We start from the raw sequence: 20,824 nt of genomic DNA, 5'->3' as shown, positions 1-20,824 counted from the left end.
AGTTATGGATGATTATTTGTTGAATGATTATTTGATTTCTGGCTCTGCTGTGCTGCTGCTGCTCTGATTTAATAATAAAATATTTTGTATTATATATGCTTTCCACTCTAGTTCCAGTTGTCATCCCTATTTGACAATGGGAAAACCCAACTTTACCACCCCTAATTATATTAATGTATTCAATACACTTGTAACTTGACTCTAAATAATAAATTTTAATTACTCTATTTCTTAATTATTTGTCGCCGAGGTATGATCCACGTTTTCTCATAGGTTTCTTATGCATAATTACTTGAAAAGCTGTCACGTTGATCTGAATGTGTTCAAATTGGCTTACTTTTGGTTCGAAACATCTTATATATTGAAATAGCCTTCTGTCAAAAGTTTTGAAAGTATTAAAAAATGTTATTTCTCTCTAGTCTTTAGATAATTTATTGTGCCAAACATGCTAATATATTCTTCTTTTCATGTGCAATATTCAGGCTGCAACTAAAGTTCTTGGTCGACAGTTGGTAAGGCTTACGCAGCAGATTACTAACCTTCAAGGTAGTCGAGCTCAGATGAGAGGCATAGCAACTCACACACAGGTAAAGAACAAGCATTTAGAATAAGGAAAAGTTGTATGGACAAGTAAATTTAACCAGTTCTTGAACAAGTAAGGACAATTATGCTATTGTAATTATTTTATTTTGGCAAATGAACTTAAATACTTAATACTGAGGCAAGTTGAATGTTTAAATATGATTGTTCCATCCAATAGTTTGTAACTAGGTTATGTTAGAGCTGGAAGAAGTTTAAAAAAATGACTATACTTTTAGTATTCAACAGCACAAGATTAAACAAATACATGGGACAACTTGATTTTTTTTGGTACAACTTTATAAAGAACAAGCATTCAGAATAGGGGACCTGCTACCTATATGGATTATTTTCATATTGTATGTGTACAATTTTATAGTAGTAACATGGCAATTAAATAAGGAAATATAGATTGGAGGGAACCCTACCTATAGTTTATAGGCAACTCTTACCACTACTACTATATGTATTATGTTTTCTCATTTAATTTCAACTTCTCTTTTTGTATTTAGCACTTATTGCAATGAAGAGACCTAGTAGATCTAGAAATTGTGCTATGTTTAACTGTATATAGCATGCTGATAACTCTGATTCCAATCTTCTACTCTGGAGATCTAAGATCTGGTTGAACTTGACTGATTTTATTTAATGTGCATAGCTTGTGTGTTTATTTTTGGTTTTTCTTGTTGTCTTGACTGTTCGCCGGCCTTATTGTCTGATCTAATTTTTCTTCTGATCTGGTTGCTGGACGGCCTTTTGTTTGATAGAGTATCATATTATGGTGTAGCTCATATTTTTCTTGGCCCCTTTTTTCTTTGAAAATCGTAGCTCATATGTAATTTATGGTGTAGTTTGTGTAATACTGCAGTCTATTGTTTCCATGCTCTCACCAATAATTGATTGATCATACTCTCACCAATATTTCTTTTTGATTAATCTGGTTTAGCTCATTCTGTTTAGCTTGTTTAGTTCAACTAATTTAGTTTAGTTGAATTAGGTGGTTAATTAGAGAATCTGGACTATTACATGAATTGCAATGATTTCAGTTTGTGGAACTGGTTAAGTCTATGGATTCTGTTTGCTGCTTGCTTGAACCTGGGAAACAGCTATTTACTGCTGCTGTTTAATAAGTGTCGCTGCTTCGTGCCATGTGTTAGAGACCTAGTAGATCTAGAAATTGTGCTATGTTTAACTGTATATAGCATGCTGATAACTCTAATTCTGATCTTCTGCTGTGGAGATCTAAGATCTAGTTGAACTTGACTGATTTTATTTAATGTGTATAGCTTGTGTGTTTATTTTTCGTTTTTCTTGTTGTCTTGACTGTTCGCTGGCCTTATTGTCTGGTCTAATTTTTCTTCTGATCTGGTTACTGGACGGCCTTTTGTTTGATAGAGTATCATATTATGGTGTAGCTCATATTTTTCTTGGCCCCTTTTTTTCTTTGAAAACTGTAGCTCATATGTAATTTATGGTGTAGTTTGTGTAATACTTCAGTCTATTGTTTCCATGCTCTCACCAATAATTGATTGATCATGCTCTCACCAATATTAAAAGATGGATTTAGGCATTCTTTTCTTCCTCTTTCACACCCTGCAGGTTTTGATAGCTACTAAAATTAGATATTGGAGGTTTTATTCAATTAGATGCTAGGTTTTGACAAGTCCCCATGAGATGTAATGGCAAAAGAGAATTGATAGGCACACAGTTTCTTCTTGTTATCATGCTATATAAAAAACATATCTCAGTTGTGGTGGTTTGGTTTGGTTTTTGTTGTTTTCCATTGCAGGAATGCTATTGATTCCTCTTTACTCAAGCAATGGTTGCATAACTTGCAAAGTGAGATTGGGATTCTAGTTGATGGCACCTTGGCTCTGAGACAAGTTCTAATTCAGGTAATTGCATCATCAGTGTTTAAAAAGTGGATATGATTTCTGATAATTAGGCCTTGTTAAGTGGTAACTTAAGTAACTGACTAACCTGTTAGTCTTCTAGTTTTATTCATGTTCTCAAATTAAAATCAACGAAACTAGTTGGACTCTTTTTGGTGTAAACAGGGTGTAGACATGTTTGGAAAGCTGACATTTATAAGCCAGTCTATGTTTCCATTTTCTTGTGTTAATTTTAGCAAGGGGCTATGAACTAGTATATGGTATCACTATTAGGATCTTTTGCTTCTTACCTTATGTTCTCAGGCATCCATCATTCCTCTTTTGCTTGTAATTTCTGTGCACTTGCACCTGATGCTGATTTGTTTCTTTATATATAATAAAGTAAACCGTGATTAGGTTCCAGGTATTGTATTTGCAAGAGGACCTGCTGTGACTGTGTTGATACTTCTGGAATCAGATGGTGAAACTTATGTTGTCCTTACTGAACAGGTTCTTAGATGTTGGATCCTTGCAGAGAGAACTATGTTTTTTTTCAAACATTTTAACTAGAGTTCCATATTATGCTTATTATTTTTTATTTATCAGGCAAGGGTTCCTACTGGAAGAATTATTTTGGAATTGCCGGCTAGAATGTTGGATGATGACAAGGGTGATTTTGTTGGCACTGCAGTTCGTGAGGCTTCTCTCTCTCTCTCTCTCTCTCTCTCTCTCTCTCTCTCTCTCTCTCTCTCTCTCTCTCTCTCTCTCTCTCTCTCTTTCTCTCCATGGCTTAGTTGTGCCTCTGACAGGTTGAAGAGGAGACTGGCATAAAGTTCAAACTTGAAGACATGGTTGATCTCACTACTTTCTTGGATTCTTCAACAGGATGCAGATTTTTTTCCTTACCGGTATACCTTAAGCATTCTGCATCAACCTTATTGCTTTATTGGTTTTGCAAATAAATAATTTTGTCGTTTGAAAAAAGAGCTAATAATGTAACTGCTTTATAGTTGTTCAATAATTTAGTTTGGTATTTTGAGCATAGTTTAGTTTCGTGTTACTCTACTTTTAGATTTGCATTTACCAATCAGTGAGCATTCAGTTCAATTTCTGGCTATCTGTGGTTCAATCTAACAGTATTTTATAGTAGAATGTGAACCTGGTTTAATTTGGAATTGTTAATACATGCATAAATTAGATTATTTCTTATAATATTTTTATATATATCGTTTTTGTTGGTTCAATTTGTTCTTGATATTTTGCTGCAGGCTAGTATTGGAATGGATAACTTGAACGCTTAATGCACAAAGTGGAGCAGTTTTAGGTTGATTTTGATCTTTTACTAAGTATTTAGGTTGATGATCATCTCTATTAGTGTAATTTGATATATTATGAGCAGTTCTAACTTGTATTGTTTCTGTATTTTTCTTCGGTTTTTAGTTTTGGAATTTGAACTTGAGATTTATTTTGTATTTGAGTAAATAGTTTTTTAATGTATAAAACAATTATAGTAAATATCTCACTAATTATTGTTTGATTTGTCTTGTAATAAAAATTGCATACGATATTCGTAGGTTTGGTAATAAAAAAGGATTAAAAATTTATATTGTGTAGCAATGAAGATCAAGTAACGAAAAGAAATTTCTTTCTCAATTGGTTCCAGGGTCATACCATTTTTAATGAAGGAGTTACGTAGCTTGGAAGTTAGGTAATTTTCTGCAGAATTCTGTTTTACAAATCATTGAACACAACCTCTTCCAAGTCCCATAACTCACTTATTAAAACATGGAAAATCCTAAAATTTAAATCACAAATACTAAACATACTTAATTTTCACCTCCAATTGGTTGCATCTCAATATCTATCCAGGATCAAAAGTTATAAACTCCAAAAGTTACTAATTTAAGAAAAGAGAATCTGGCTTTTTCTACATAATGCATCATCCTTCAAAAATTCATATCTTTAAAACTACAAGTCCAATTGTTCTGAAATTTTACGGCATTAAAATAATAGGAATAAAATTTTATTTAAAATTTGTTCCATTTCAAAATTCAAATTGCAGAATTTCCAATAGAGGAATCAAGTTGCTGCTGCGTTAAACGTTCTGCAGAAAAACCAGTTTTGACATCCATGATTCAAAAATTCACCATAAATCATAAACTTAATGAAAAAGTCTCAAATTCAGCAGTCCAGTTTCCTATATCCCCAAGCGCAATCCGGACTTGGTCCCACACAATTCCGATAATCACAGAAATAGTTATAGTTTTTCAAAGTTTCCGGCTTCCTTTAAAAATAATGCAGAAAATCAAGTTTTACATTTTAACTTTGAAAAATCATAACTAGTTCTATAATTAATTCAAACTTCTCAAAATTGAGTCCCAACAACAACTTTTATTATACATTACTCAGCCTTTGCTCTTATATCATTTCGATTATCGTTAAATAACTGATTCACTTCCAAAGTCACCTTTTAATTTCAAAAATCAGTTTTTCAGCAATCTATTTAGTATTCAAAATCCAACCCTTCAAAACCCCTCAAAACCAATTCCAAATCAACCACCAACCAAGTTCATTAACATTAAAATATACCAAATAACAACTCAACGGCAACAAATCCAACATAACCCATTAAAATTCAAAAATTCTCAAGAATTAGTCATCAAGCAATTCCCAATCCACATAATCAATCAATATCACAAATCAACAATTCCAAATCACAATCTCAACCATTCCAATCACAATTTTTAGCCACAATTCAATAATTACATAATCAATCAATTACTCACAGCTATTAAATCTATTTGCAGTTATTCAATAAACCTTGTAGGCATTCTTAAATTGAAATCGTTTTAAACCCCCTACCTCAATATCGAATTTCATAGAAACCGAAACCGAAGACGGAATTGTGGCGTGATGAGTGGTTGTGCTGCACCCAAAATGCAGCAGCTCCTTCATCCCTTATTCGCCAATGTTAGCAACACTCACAACAACTTTGACAGGGCAGCAGCAACGCGAGTTGGCCACGACAGTGAGCAAAACAATGAATTCATATTGGGTAGAGTAATAATTCTGGAAATTCAGGGGTGGAACAGGGGCTAAATTAAATTGGAACAAGAGTAAGGCTAATAAAATGGCAGTGGAATAAACAAGAACGTCAAGTGGAGGTTCAGAACAAGAATGTCTTACAAGAATTAGAAAGGAATAACAGAACAAGGAAGCACCGGCAGCAGCACGGACGATTATAGCAGCAACGAGGAAGACGGCCTTCTCCTCCACCTTGGTTCATGATTCCGGCGGCGGCAGTGGCAAGGAAAGCCTTCCCAACATGCGTTCTGCTTCGCCTCGCCATTCGCGTTTCTCTCTTGGCGACGCCGACTCCACGTCTCCTTTCCTCAACTCAGACATGATGGCGGCACAGCAGCGGTTCAGCAGCGACGATTCGACGACAACGAGGTTGGCTTCAACAGCGACTATGGAACGGCGACGAGGACGGAGCTTCCTCTCAGTCACTGCTCGCGTCTCCCTCTGGTCCGTGTACTCGACGGCGGCAGTCTCCTCCCTCCCCGATGACGATCCACTTCTCCTTCTTCTTCTCTGTTCCGTCACCCTCTCCCTCTGCTCTCCGTTTCCTTCTTTCTTCCCTTCTGTTTTCCCCCCTTAAGCTCCCCGTGCCCTTTCTTTCCTTTTCTGATTGTAGATTTAGGAATTTAGGTTATAAATTAGGAATTTGTGATATTAGGGTTAAAATTAGGATTTTATAAAAGAATATAGATAGATATGAATAGATATTTTGATAAAATTGAAGAGTAGAGTAATTTTAAAATTAAATATACTCTATTAAAAATATATAAGAACATTATTTATCAACATATTACTAAGTGAAATTAATTATTTTTAATTTAAATTATAAAATAAACATATTAATCACATTTTTATAAAATACAGTTTAAACTCAATACTAATTAGTTAAATTAAATGATATAACTTTTTATTATTTTTCTATCACCGAAACTTTAATTTCAATTTACAAAATACCTAATTATAATAAAATTACTTAAACTTAAAGTATTTATAAAAATCCATTTAATCATTCCTCATAAATTAATCTCTAAAAGTTCAAACTAATAAAATAAACCATAATTCATTCATATTAGAAATTACCTAAATTAAATTATATAATACTTTCTTTACTAAATTTTATTTCCAAAGCATTTGAAATAACCAATTATAAAAATTACATAAGAATATTAATCAACTTAAACTCCAAATATTAATAAAACTAATTTAATTACTATTAATTAATTAATTTATAAAATAAGATATCAAATTAATAAAATAAATCGTAATTTTTTTTTCAGGATAATAGTTACTTAAATTAAATTATACAATTCTTTGTTTTTATTTTTCAATTACTAAAATTATACAAAATATTCCATTATAATTAGATTACTTAAAAATATTAATTGATTCGAAATAAAACTATCTCCGAATCTATTTAATTATTTCTAACAAAATAATTTCTAAAATTATAAAGTTTAAAGTTAATAAGATAAAATCATAATTTATTTATAATTAGATTTTCAAAAATGCGGGATGTTACACTAAAGGTCAAACCAAAACGGTTCAAACAAGCTAGCTATGAGGAAAGAGTTGAAAATGATCCAAGGTATGTAGATGTGTTAGGTGACCTGTGCAAAGTAGGCATGGATTGGGTGTTGGATTCACAAGGACAACCACTCAAACTCAGAAGAGGTGATCTTAAACCTCAAGCAAAAGGATGGCATGACATAGTGAGGAGATCATTGATCTCTACTTCAAACAATTCCGAAGTAACAGTGAATAGAGCAATAATGATCCACTGCATAATGAAAGGAGGGGAGATCAACGTTAGAGAAATTATAGCCAAGAACATCATTGACATAGCTCAGAAGGTCAAACAGGACAGCTGGCTAGGATATCCTAGTACTATTCTGCGCTTATGTGAAGAAGCTAGAGTACCTCTCGAAGAATTTGAAGAAACTGACGTGGTATCTATTGGAAAGCCTCTTACCAAGGAGAGATTGGAATTTGTCACCACAACCCAATTGGAGAGACAACCTTTAGCAAGAAAAAAGAAAAGGAAAGAAGCAAGACAAGAGGAAGAGCCTCAAGAAATAGAAGAAACAAGTACCTTGAACATGAATCAACTCCAAGCCGCTTTGGAAGGAATCTCTGAGCAATATTCACAAATTCAAAGAAGCCAAGAGGAACAAGCTCAACAACAAAGGGACCTTTGGCAGGTAATGAATCAGCAAAGAGAAGTTCAAGTTCAATGGATGAGTCAGCAAAATGAATATCAAACACACATGATGAAACTACAACAAGAACAATATGCCAAGATGTATGAAGCCATCAACAATTCAACTGTGGAATATGAAAGATCCATAGAGAACGTAATACAGGAACAAGCTCAACTAAGGAAAGAGCAAGCTCAGCAAAGGGAGCTTCTCCATAGGCTGGATACTAGACATGATACATTTCACAAAGAGTTCAATGAAAGCAGAATGTTCAAGGAGGCCAGACATAGAGATAGAATTGACTATGATATATGCACCCAAGAAAAACTCAGCTACCTTTGTGGAGCACCCCCATTGCTCAACCCACAAATCAAAAGTTTTAATGAAGCGCGCAAGGTATTTGAAAAGCAGGAACTTGCAAGGGTGAGATTCAATACTGAGAGGCTAAAGAAGAAGATGATAAGCTCAGGAGTATGGAAAAGAGAAGAGGGGGACTCAACAACAAAACAACAAGGAGAAATAAGAAAGAAAAAGAAAGAAGATCCAAAGGGCAAAGGAAAGGGACATAAAGACTAAAGGTGGTGAAGTTCTTTTCTTTAGTACTTTAAATAAAGAAGATGTATGTCTGAAACATGGTATACCTTCTAAGTTGTTTTTCCTTTATGCATTCTCAATTATGTTGCTTATTCCATGTATCACTCACATGCTTGGAATGTTTGCTTGTCTTAAACACTTTTACTTGTCAATGGAATAAAAGATGTAGTTTGAACAAAGACAGAGAGAAATCTAACCTAGGAGAACAAGATTGTCTGATACAAAGTGTTAGTACATATATGCTTTCATTGTGAACAAATCAAGGGCTCAAGAAATCAAAAGGAGTTAAGATGCTTGCTTATACAAAACTAGTTAGTTAAGGGCCATAAGACTCAAGAAGACAGAAGCACAAAGATCCTTAACAATGAAGTAATACACAAAACTTTGAAGAGCAGAAAAAGAGAAATAAAGAAAACAAAGAACAAAGAATGAAAGGCTAGGCATCAATGACAAAATTTGGATATGTGTCTGTAGTGATTGATGTTGGGAGATATACTTGGGCTAGTAAATCTGAGGGGTGCTTCATCACCCGGTAACTTGAGTTAACTAACTTGGTCGATTGAAAACTCACATTCAAGAGTAGCTCTATAACAGAACATTTAGCAACCCAAAGAGGTGCTGGATACCACTATCCAAATAAAATTTCAATGTTATATGCCTGTGATTGAATGTGTTAAGGAGAGAGTCTTGAGTTAGTAAATCTTTAAGAGTGCTTCAACACTTAACAACTTAAACCAACTGGTTTGGGATTGTTGAATGAAAGCTTATGCTAAAGAGCCGCCTTAAGACAAGATTTTTAGCTCAATTGAAACAAAGGAAAAGTGAAAAAAAAAAGGGGAGAAAAGAGGAGTAGAGAAAAGAATAGCTTAAGAATTGTGTGCTAAGGTATGGAAAAAGAGTCTAGTGATATTAACCAATCTAGTATTGGAGCAAGCATTTCAACTAAGAATTTGGATTAGCCTTGATCAGTTGCACTAAACAGATGACTACACAATTGAGGATGACATATTTCATGGAAGAATTCTTCTCTGTTAAGACATTCAATTCTTGCATCTTAAACTCTTTTGTCAAATTATTTTATCTCTTGCTTGAGGACAAGCAATATTTTATGTTTGGTGTTGTGATGCATTCGCATATTTGCTATATTAGTAGTCAGTTTAGTTAGTTTTAGCTTGGTTCATTATCTTTGAAATAAGCAAGCATTTTTATGAGATTTACCTCCATGCATTAAAACACCAAGAACTAGGTAAATGTTGGCCAAATTCATGCAAATATTCAAGGAGTTTATAAACAAGTTAATGTGAATGATCCCCTTGAAATTATTGCATAAGATGGCAAGACTTTGAGGAAGTTTTTTTGGTTTATAATAGGTGAAGCAAAGAGCCCTGGAGCAAGAAGGCAATGGAGCAAGAAGCCTTGAGAATACATCAAGCTTGGCAAGGAGGCAGAGGACTTGCACGTTGCTAACTAGGGTTACTACTAGCGTGTTTGGTGATAACGCTAGCAGCCCTGGAGAGTGATTCTGGGAAGGGTTGCACGTTGCCAACTTGCACTACTACTTAAGTGCTTGGCAACAACGCCAAGAAGAAAAACTTGGCAAGAAGGATGAAGACTCAAGCACGTTGCCAACTTGGAGAAAGGGTGTGTGTTTGATGGTAACGCAGCAAGCAAATCTGGGGAGCAAGTCAGAAGTTCATGCACGTTGCCAATGCCAGAGTCCAAAGGCGTGTTTAGAGGCAACGCTGCAAGCAAGGCCTTGGAGAGAAGCAATTTCAAAGCCTCGAGCACGTTGCCAACCTAGAGATGGGGGGGTGTGTTTGAGGACAACGTCAAGACTTGGCCCAGGAAGGGGAGATGCACGTTGCCAACGCCAGGAACAAGAGGCGTGTTCCAAGGCAACGCAGCAAGCCTTGGATCTCCACCCATCGAGCACGTTGCCAACGCCAGCCTCCATTGGCGTGTTTCAAGGCAACGCTGAGCTAGAAGATTTTGTCCAGCTAGAGAATGAAGAGCTCGTTGCCAATGCCAAGATACATAGGCGTGTTCATTGGCAACACATCATACAAGCAAGCTAGGCAACCTTGAGAATGAAGAGCACGTTGCTAACTTAGATGATGATTCTTCAATTCAGGCACGTTGCCAACGTTGGAATGCACAAGCGTGCTCAATGACAACGCCAAGCAGCAAGCATGGAGCCTTGAGGAAGGTTCGAGTACGTTGTCAATGCCAAGTTCTATAGGCGTGTTCTGTGACAACGTAGCAAGCAAGAAAGCAACCCTGGGAAGTGATCCTGCACGTTGCCAACTCCAGGAAGAGTTGGAGTGTTTTGTGACAACGCCAAGCAAGGAAGCTATCCTGGAAGGAAGCCAGCACGTTGCCAACACTGAGTGCATGGGCGTTATCCAAGGCAACGCAGCAAGTAAAGCTTGGGGCCATAAGGAAGGCTCGAGCACGTTGCCAACGCCAAGCTCTATAGGCGTGTTCCAAGGCAACGTAACAAGCAAAGTTGAAGGCTAGAAGGCAGCCCTGGAGGGAAGCAACGAGCACGTTGCCAACGTGCCAACAAGGGGGCGTGTTCAGCAACAACGCCAGCCCCATGTCTCAGCCCTGGGAGGTTTGGCACGTTGCCAACTTGGAAGAGAGGGGTGTGTTCAGCAACAACTTCAACAAACTTGGCAGCCCGACCTTACCTTCTTTGAGGAAGCATAACTTGAGATAGGAAAATCCAATTGAGATGATTCTAAGTGCATTAGAAAGAAGACATTCTAAGCTTTCCAATGATGTATGATAGTCCATATTGAAGTAGAGGATTGACACTCAAATTCTGGGCAACATTAAGCATGAAAGTAGAGTCAAGAAGAAGAAAACCAAGTTGTTAGCAACAACTTGAGCTAACAACGCCCAAGTATTAAAGCCCACTCCCAGGAAAATACCATGCACGTTGCCAACATGCATTAAGGCTAGCGTTATTGGCAAAAACGCTAAGCCATTGGGCCAGGAACATTATGAACAAGCTCCTTCTCCCCTGTTTAGCAACACTTCTTCCATTGAGCCAGGAATTCAACAAAGAGAAAGCCCACATTGTTAGCCCAAATTAAAGATCTATGAAGGAGTTTTAGGAGTAGTATAAATAGAGAAGAGTTTGATACTTGGAGGGATTTTTTTTTACTTTTTGCTTTTGAACTTGTTTTGAGACTTTTGACACTTAGATTTTTTTCTATTACACTAGTAATTTCTATTATCTACTTTTTCTCACCGGTTTTCTATTTTGTTTTTCTTGCAACTTTGAAGTACAGTTTTAAGAACTTCTTCTTCTTCTCCTTCATTCTTCTCAAAACCTAGTTTAATTTTCATCTATTGCAATTGTTGTTGAAATTGGAGCTATGATTCACTAAACCCCACTTTCATTAGGGGGAAGAGCTCTGCTTGTTTGAATGAATTGATAACTCTTCTCCTCCTTCTTAATTCAAGTGGTTAATCCAAGAGGAAACTCTTGTTTTTCAAAGATTCAATCACCATCGAGAGAGGGATTAATCTATATGAATTATGTGGTGAATTTGAGAAAGGAGTCACATAATTCAGTTTAGAGTTCATCCTTTCATGATTTCCTTGATCAATACACTTTGGTTGGTATGTGAGATGTAACCTTCCTTAGTTGAGATTCTGGAAGTTGTGTGGCTTTTGGATTAGAAATTGAACTTCATCTCTTCTCATGAACAATTAGATCACGAGAGTGGAAATTGGTTGTGTTGAGAGAAATTGAGTTACCAAGAGATTGGGACTCAATTACCCACAATTTGCCATGGATCTATACCCATGATTGAGAAGGAATTGATCACCATCAATTCATGAGAATTTGCATCTCTGATCCCTAATGATCCTTTCCATCATTAACTCTTATTTCTTTTGCTCTTTAGTTGTTTGAATACCCATTACCCAAGTCCCTTCTACATTCTTGCAATTTATTATTCTTGTCATTTAGATTCTGTTTCTCTATTTCTTGCTATTTACTCTTATGTTCTTTGAATTTCTGCAACCTTTACTTTCTTGCAATTTATTTTCCATGTCATTTAAGTTTCTTGCACTTTTAAGTTTTAGTTACTCACTTTCATTTTCTTTCTCTATTCTAGCTCTTTAAATTCCTTGCCATTTAAATTCTTGCAATTACGTTCAAAAATCAAATCTCATGAATTCAAAACCATGTTTGCTTGACTAAATCTACCATTTAACTAAAGTTTCTTAATCTACCAATCTCCGTGGGATCGACCTCACTCTTAGTGAGTTTTACTACTTGATACAATCCGATATACTTGCCGGTAATTACGTGAATTCTTAATTTTCGCGAATCAGTCAGCATAGGTACAGTTCTCACTAACCGATGTATGCGTCATATCCTCTATAAGCAAACTCTTCCTTACAGGTGGCGGCATTCCAGCCGTGTATGAAATCATATTCTCTGTAAGCAATCCTTGCCTTATAGGTGCGGCATTCTAGCCGTGTATGAATTAATATCCTCTGCAAGTGATCCCAGGTTATCAGTTGCAGGTACAGCTCTCAATAGCTGTGTAACACTGGAAAACGTTCTGTGGTCGTACCACTATCTATCTGACTGCCTTCACCCAGCAGATCATTACATAATCATTCTCATTATCATCATTCATCATCATTCTCATTATTCATCATCATTTTCACATTCTTATGTAGTACCTCTTTCTTTCTCTGTTCAATCATACTGTACAAACTTTACATCTTTCACTTTTACAATATTCTGGCTCAAACCATTTCTCTTTATCATATTATTCTTTTCTCTTTGTATCTCTTTACTTTACTCTGGTTACTCTGTGCTCTGTGTTACTTTATTCTGCTCTGATTTCTCTGTTTAACATGTGTATTTAAAGCTTATGTAAATTTCGGTATGAATAGTTAGCATGTCTCAGGTATAGGTTCATTAAGTCTATAATGAAACAGTTTAACTTTTCATATAACACCTAACCCTAGTCGCAACTCAAGTACTAACTAAGTTGCCCTAGTTCATTCACTAGTCTCTGTCTGTTTTTCTGTCATTAAAATTTTACAGACTTTTTCTTTGGTTTTTATCTTTTCTTTAACTTTTTATCTTTTCTTTATCTTTGCCTCACTATCATGTTATTACCACTCCCTAAGTGTTTTATGAAGGTAATTATGAGATTCTGCACTTAAAGTTGTCTTTCTAAAGCTTTTACAGAAAACTACCTTTTCCGCATTATTTTATTATTTTTAATTAAATATTATTATTTAATATTTTATTATTATTTATTATCTTAATATTAAATTTTTGAAAATTAACTTACCTTTTACTTTTAACCTTTAAAATTCACTTTTTACCACCTGTAAATTTTAATATTTCTACTTTTACCACCCTAACTTCCAGAAATTACCATATAACCCCTTAAACACCAAAAATTTTACTCCCTTGCCCTTTCTAAGATCTAAAAGGTGTTCTTCAATGTTCTTCACCACACTCAAAGTGTTCTTCGTGTTCTTCGTATATTCTTCAAGTTCTTTCTCTGTTTTTACCCGTTTTTCAGTCTTTTCAGCAACCGATTTTTACCAAAATTCAAAATAAATTTCCAGCCACTAAAACCCCATCTTTTCTACATGATTTTAACATAAATTGAACCTCAATTTAAGCTCTAAGGTTTTGTTTCCCAGCAGCCACAAGAACACACATTCATAGCTTGAATTTCATCAAATTTCATCAAAATTTCACCAAAATTTCAACAAGAATTACTCATACAAACAATCAATTTCAAGCACAGCCAAACCATATCATAATCACACAACTCAAACACAATCAATCAAGATTAAATTCGTCAATCCCTACCTGGTTTTGCTGCTCCTAATTCGGTTAAACTTTCAGGTGGTCCTTAAGCACTTTTTCCTCCTAAATCACATCAAGAACAACTTTAAATCCAAAAACTCTCAACTGACCAAATCTTACTCAGTATGTTAGGAAGAGATATCTCACCTTAGACTTGCTGGAAATTCACGTTTCTTGGCCCTTAAGTCAGGTTAAGCATGATTCCTAAGGAAGAACATCAAGAAAACACATGTTTTGCATGGTTTTCCTTGAAAACCGAATTGAAATGGGAGGGATACAGCCATCTCACCTTATTTCCATCCTTGATAAGTTACATGGTTATTTAGAGGAAGAAGAGAGGATCATTTTGGTGAAATCGGAGTTTTGATTTGAGTTTTAGTTCAGAAGAAATCAAGCTTTGAAGATTAAGTGTTCATGAAAGTTTCTCTCTTTTCTCTCTTGTTATTTTCGGCCAAAATGATGAAATGAGACAGCCTTGGAGGTCATGGGGGTGTAAGGTGAGTTATGATTGGTTGGCTTGGAGGTGGATTAAAATAATATTAAAATATCTCTGGTGTACAACTACTAAAACTAGGTGTATCGGAACACTCGTAAAAACATCACTAAAAATTATTTTCTGAGCTACTAGCATAAATGACACTAGTAACATATTTATTATGAGAATAGAACATGTATAATGAGGCCTTAGCATTGCTAAAGTCATCAGAGAGTGCCGGTGCTAAGCTGCACCAGTAAACTGTGAATCCGGTTAAACCGATTTTCTGGTTTTAACTAAAACAGACAAGGTAACCTTATAATATCATTCAAGAAGCTTCTAATACTAATATAATGATAATATTCTCCTATTATCTCTCTTCTCTCATGAATCGAGTCCAGTTCGTCAAACTGAGACTATTTACAAAAAACAGAATCAAAACTCTTAACCGATACGGTTCAAAATTTGGGTTTTTCGTGACTACGTTATCGAGCGTGTCTCAGAAAAGGTTCTATATCAAAGATGACATAATGACAATGAGGATTGAGATACTTGATGATATATTAGAGGTTCTCCCCTTACTAATCTTCCGGAGGATTCCGTGCCTTCGGAAAAGATCTCGCATACTCGAAAATCAGGGTTGTTACAAAATATATATATATATATATATATATATATATATATATATATATATATATATATATATATATTATTTTATTTAGTATTAGTAGTCTACTGATAGTGTATTTTAGTATAAAGATATCAACTAGAATTATTAATTTAGTTTAAAGAGATAAAAAATTAAATTTGTTATTGCTCAGAAAAATTTTACTATATATAAAATAATGTGTTTATTAGTTTCTATTTCATTGTGAAAATTATCTAGATGATAATACTAATAATATATCATAGTGTTATTATTATTAATGTATTAATCGTATTTTAATGTTCATTATTTATATATTTAAAATTATATTTAAAAATTATTTATTTAGTTTCATAATAAATGGTATTTTTAAATTTGAATAATTTATTTATTAATTTATACTTATTATACCTTATATTCAATAATTTATTTATAAAAACTATTAATATAATGAATAAAGAAATAATTAAAAAATATTGTTTAATGAATAATGACAAATAAATCTCTAACCAATTTGAATTTAGGGACAATTAGATTCCTGTCTATTTCTAAACCTGACATGTCAACTTTTCTATTTAGAGTTGACGGAAAAACACCCACAAGAACCTCATTGTTTCACGAAAATAGAAGACAAGGACCGAAGTGAATTGTTTTTATCTTAAGAGATCGTGTTGTCATTTCGAAAATTGGATAAGAACTAATTTTTTTTGGTGACTGGATAAGAACTAATTTGATAGTTCACTCTATATTTTATCACAATCTTAAAGGTAACGTTATCATTAAAAAAAAATGTAATGTAATGAATAAAAGTAGGCTCAAAACCTAATTAGGGTACTTCTATTAATTAGTTAATTTACTATAAATAGATATAAAACTTGTTTGAGTATTATTAAGTTGTTAGAATTTTTTTAATAATTTTTTTATTTTTGAGCATATTTGATAAAATTTTATTTGTCAAAATATATACATTAAAAAATAAAATATCTTTTTTCTAAAAGATACAATTTATATATTTTTATTAAATTTTTTTGCTTAAAAAAATTATTATTAACATAATAAGTAAAAAATATTTTTATGTTATTCTATCCAAATATAATTATTAAATAAAAAATTTTACATAAAATATTCAAATATAAAATTATTTTATTTTTCTAAAAACTTTTTTAAAAAATTATATAACAATTTTTTTTATAAAAACTCATCCATAATATAAATAGGGTTAATGACAAATTCAGTACCCAAAAGATTCAGCCGCAGATAAATTGTTATTCACAAAATAATCCTTGAATAGTTTAAAAATATGACAAAAAAATCCAATAAACATTATATTTTTTATGTAATAAAAAACTTTTATATTTAGCAAATGACCTATTCATTAGATCTAAATTTTTGTGACAAGATTTGAATGAATATTTAAAATGTGCATAAAAAAATCGAACAAAATTTGATTTCTAGATTTTTTTTATTTTAAAAAAATTATAGTCATTTATAATAAAGTTTTTTTAAAAGAATTTACTTCACAAAAATTATCAAATTTTAAAAATAAAAATATTTTATTTTTTAATAATAATTATAAAAATTTATATCAAAGTTTGATTTCAGAAATCGTTCTATAAAATATATATTTAATATCTAATTTTTGGTTATATTTTTAATTTTTTTGATAATTTATTAACATCTTTTAAAATTAATTTTGAGAATACCATCTTAATAGTTTACCTATTAATAATAAATTTTACTGTTATGCGACTAGTGTTGACCTTCTTCAGCACCATAGCATACATCATCTTCCTTCTTCCATTCTCATACCCAGGCTGTAACAAAAATGGGCGCTTTGAGAGTGTTGATGAAGAGGTCTCTATCCACCTCCAAACCCTACCTCTCTCCCAATCACCCGTTGCTCACCTTCGCCACACTGCATCAATACCACAACCGCAGAAATCTTATTCTCCACCATTCTGCTTCTGACTTCGTTAAGCTTCACAAACTCTCTGCCACTGATTCCGGTAACAAGTTTTCAGCTAAAGTTTCTAAACTGAAATAATTTATTTGAATTTTCTATTCTTTCCGGTTTTTCCTTTGTTATGCATTTCTCAAGTTTTTCAGCTTTTGTTATAGGGATTGTGAAGGTTAGCTTGGATAGACCTGGTGCTAAAAATGCTATAGGGAAAGAGATGCTGCGAGGATTAACTCATGCCTTTGAATTTATTAATCAGGAATCAAATGTTAATGTTGCCATGATCTGCAGTTCAGTCCCTGGCGTATTTTGTGCTGGGGCAGATTTAAAGGTTAATCAATAATAGGGGTGGAGTGTTTGACACGTTTGTTTTTTTATGCAAATTTTCCTTTCCACGGTGCCTATATAAAAGAAATTAATAGTATTCATGATTTTAATTGGATTCTTGCTGGTGTAGATTTAGTTTTATACTTTCTTATGATGTTAGAGGTCAGCTGTGTGTTTGTTTACAAGCATCCTGGTTATTTGATTTCAGGAGCGCAGAAACATGAGTCAATCAGAGGTTAAGGTTTTTGTGAATTCTCTTCGCTCCGCTTTCTTATATTTAGAGGTTAGTGTGAATCACTCTGTTATTTACATTCTAAATTTATCAACTTTCTATTCTAATTGAATGGTAAGACCTTGGCTCCATTATGTGAAGGTTTTGGGTTTACTGGTTTAGGGTTAGGTTAATTCGCCGGGTGCTACGATCTTTTCCCTCAGATTCTTTGGCGGTGCCACTTATAATTTTTAGCATTGTGGTAAAAGAGAGATTTCTAGATGTACTCTACAATGTTTTTTTTGTCTCTGTATTCCCAACTTTGACAGTGCTCCTTGAAAATTGAATGTTGAATTGAGTCGAATATTTTTTTCTCTATTCAGGAGGTTTGCATACCTACTATTGCTGTTATTGAAGGAGTTGCACTTGGGGGTGGACTTGAAATGGCCCTGGCATGTGATATTAGAATATGTGGTAACTAGATATGCAGTACCTTGCAAATTGGATCTAGTTATTTTTAGGATCATTTGGATGCTTTGAATGTGATGCGAATATTTGATTTGTTCCTACTCATCTCTTCTGTCACGATATAGGGGAAAATGCTCTGATGGGTTTGCCCGAAACTGGACTCGCCATAATCCCTGGGTAAGTTGTATACTAGATGAACTTTGCATATGTATTTTCTTTTGATGCCTCCTATTTCAACAGTGTATCTCTTGCTTTTGTTTATGAGCATTAAATATGACTGGCATAGAATACTTTACATCTTTGCAATGATTGCTTCTCGTGGAATCCTGTCATGCACAGGGCAGGTGGAACACAACGACTACCTAGATTGGTTGGAAACGCAATAGCAAAGGAGATTATATATACTGGTCGAAAGATTAATGGCAAAGAGGCTCTGTCCTTAGGTGTGTTGATTACTATTTTTTCCCCTTTCTCTAATTAATAATATCTTAAATGGTATAAGCTCGCCATCTGTTTAACTTGGCAATTTTAACTTAAAGAACATCCAAGACATTTTAATTGCAGCCTTATTCTTAGCCATCTCTTGTTGTCCTTGAAGAAAGCAACGAGAAAGGCCACCATTGTTGTGCAACTTTTATACGAATGCATGTACTAAATCTTCGTCACCTGAAAAATACATACACTTTTCCCTCCAAAATCTATGTACCACACCTCTACTTGCTGTTTTATAATATTATCGATAATAAGTTGTGACAACTAGCAAATGCATAAGCATCCTTTGGTTGGTACAGGTCTTGTAAATTACTTTGTTCCTGCTGGTGAAGCCTACTCAAAGGCACTCGCAGTTGCTCGGGAAATCAATGCGAAGGTATAACTATAAGGAAGGTTCCTGTTTTGTTAGTCACAGGGTTTTCATTTCTTCTTTCGAAGTTGATCTGTCGAGAAAAGGAAAAGTATTGTTAAATAGTGCGTAGCTGTAGGTTTTACCTTGTTCAGCTGCATGCAAGTGATGTGGTGCAATTGACCCGTGCAATCGTTCATATCCGGAGCATATTTGTAGTTGAACATGTTTCACTTTAAAGAAATTTTACGAGATTGAATGGCTTCTGTAGTATAAATTAAAATCACCTTAGTTGTAAAATTACCGCAATGTTGGTGGCAGTTAGTTCTTATTCACTTGCAATGAATTTTCCACAGGGTCCAGTAGCTATAAGGATGGCTAAAAGAGCTATCAGTGAGGGGGTTGATACTGATATGAGATCAGGTTTGGCCTTGGAAGAAGATTGCTATGATCAGGTGCTGAATACAAAAGATAGATTGGAAGGCTTGGCTGCGTTTGCTGAGAAGCGGAAACCAAAGTATACTGGAGAGTGAAAGTACCAAAGTAGTGGCTTATCTTTGTCTTTGTCGCTACAGAGGAATGTCTGTCATTCTGTGATTAGAGTAATCTATCTATAGCCTTGTGACTATATTGCTGGGGACTGTCGCATTCCCAAACAACAGAAAAAATGTATCTAAAATAATGCACATTGAAACACTACATTCCCTATGAAGCAATAATATTCATCCTTCATTTTTTTTATCTATCTATCAAAAAAAAATCGGAACCTTCTGCTTATAAACATGAGAGGCTAAAGGCTCTCCAAGTGATAGGGCATTTTCGTCATCTTAGAGCTGAGGGGTAGAATGGTAATATTGTCATATTCAAGGATTTAAATACTAGAAGAATTGTGTCATGTCAGTCTTGGACGTCAAAAAGACCAAGAGTCCGTCTCAAAAACAGTATGGAAGGGGAACAATTCATAAGACCCATTGGGGACAACAAAAAGCCCAATAAAACTTTTCAAATTCAATGGAAGGCATAATTTTTATTAATTTTTGAATTTTTAGTCATTTAATTTTAATTTGTTTTGCTATTAGAATTTGTTGGAAGATTTGATTTACTTCTAATTTACTTAGTAATATTTTTAGGAATTTTAAATTTAAATCAAATATGATCTAATCTAATAAGATCAAATCTGATTTAAATTAGTTATCATATCTTTAGAATTTTAAAATTTAAATCAAATCTAAGATCAAATTTAATTTAAATTAGTTATCTTATCTTATCTTTTAGCTAGTTTGTTAGGGGTCTATTTAAACACCTTTGGTGATACAATTTACACAACTTTCATGAATAAAATTTTCTTAGTGCCTTATGCACATTTTTTTAGTATGATTAAATGAGGTGAGTGATTTGCTTAGCTTGTTTCATAGAGAAAATTGAGTGATTCAGTTTTCATCCCTCTGATCTAGGTTGTCAAGGACACATTCTTTGAAGGTCTAGTAGGGAGTTCCTTTCGGTGACCTAGGTTGCTAAGAACATGTTTCTTAAAGGTCTAGTAGGAAAAAAATCCATTTATCTATCCTTTTATGTTTTCGCTATGTCTCTTTATGCCAATAAATTCCTCTTCTTGATGCCATTCTTTTCTTGCCCCCTTCCATTGGGATTTTAATGCTTCGAATTTATTAAAGTCATTAATAATTTTTTTATCATCTGATATCAGTTTCAGGTCGTAGG

The 20,824-nt window shown here is 33.9% G+C and overlaps 1 protein-coding gene across 1 annotated transcript; it reads left to right on the top strand.

Moving 5' to 3' along the window:
* The first annotated feature begins 17,055 nt into the window (after positions 1–17,055).
* On the top strand, positions 17,056–19,846 carry LOC107632756 (ATP-dependent caseinolytic (Clp) protease/crotonase family protein). Its single transcript, XM_021123066.2, has 8 exons — positions 17,056–17,307; positions 17,420–17,589; positions 17,794–17,868; positions 18,180–18,270; positions 18,390–18,441; positions 18,604–18,707; positions 19,056–19,132; positions 19,462–19,846. Exons 1-8 carry the CDS (start codon positions 17,127–17,129, stop codon positions 19,636–19,638), a joined length of 927 nt encoding a protein of 308 aa, XP_020978725.2. The 5' UTR covers positions 17,056–17,126; the 3' UTR covers positions 19,639–19,846.
* Positions 19,847–20,824: the final 978 nt, after the last annotated feature.

This window comes from Arachis ipaensis, chromosome B1 (assembly GCF_059453495.1).
Source record: "Arachis ipaensis isolate K30076 ecotype BB chromosome B1, ASM5945349v1, whole genome shotgun sequence".
Classification (NCBI taxonomy): Eukaryota; Viridiplantae; Streptophyta; class Magnoliopsida; order Fabales; family Fabaceae; genus Arachis; species Arachis ipaensis.
Note: the sequence above shows the minus strand (reverse complement) of the source record. Positions and strands in the feature narration are given on the sequence as shown.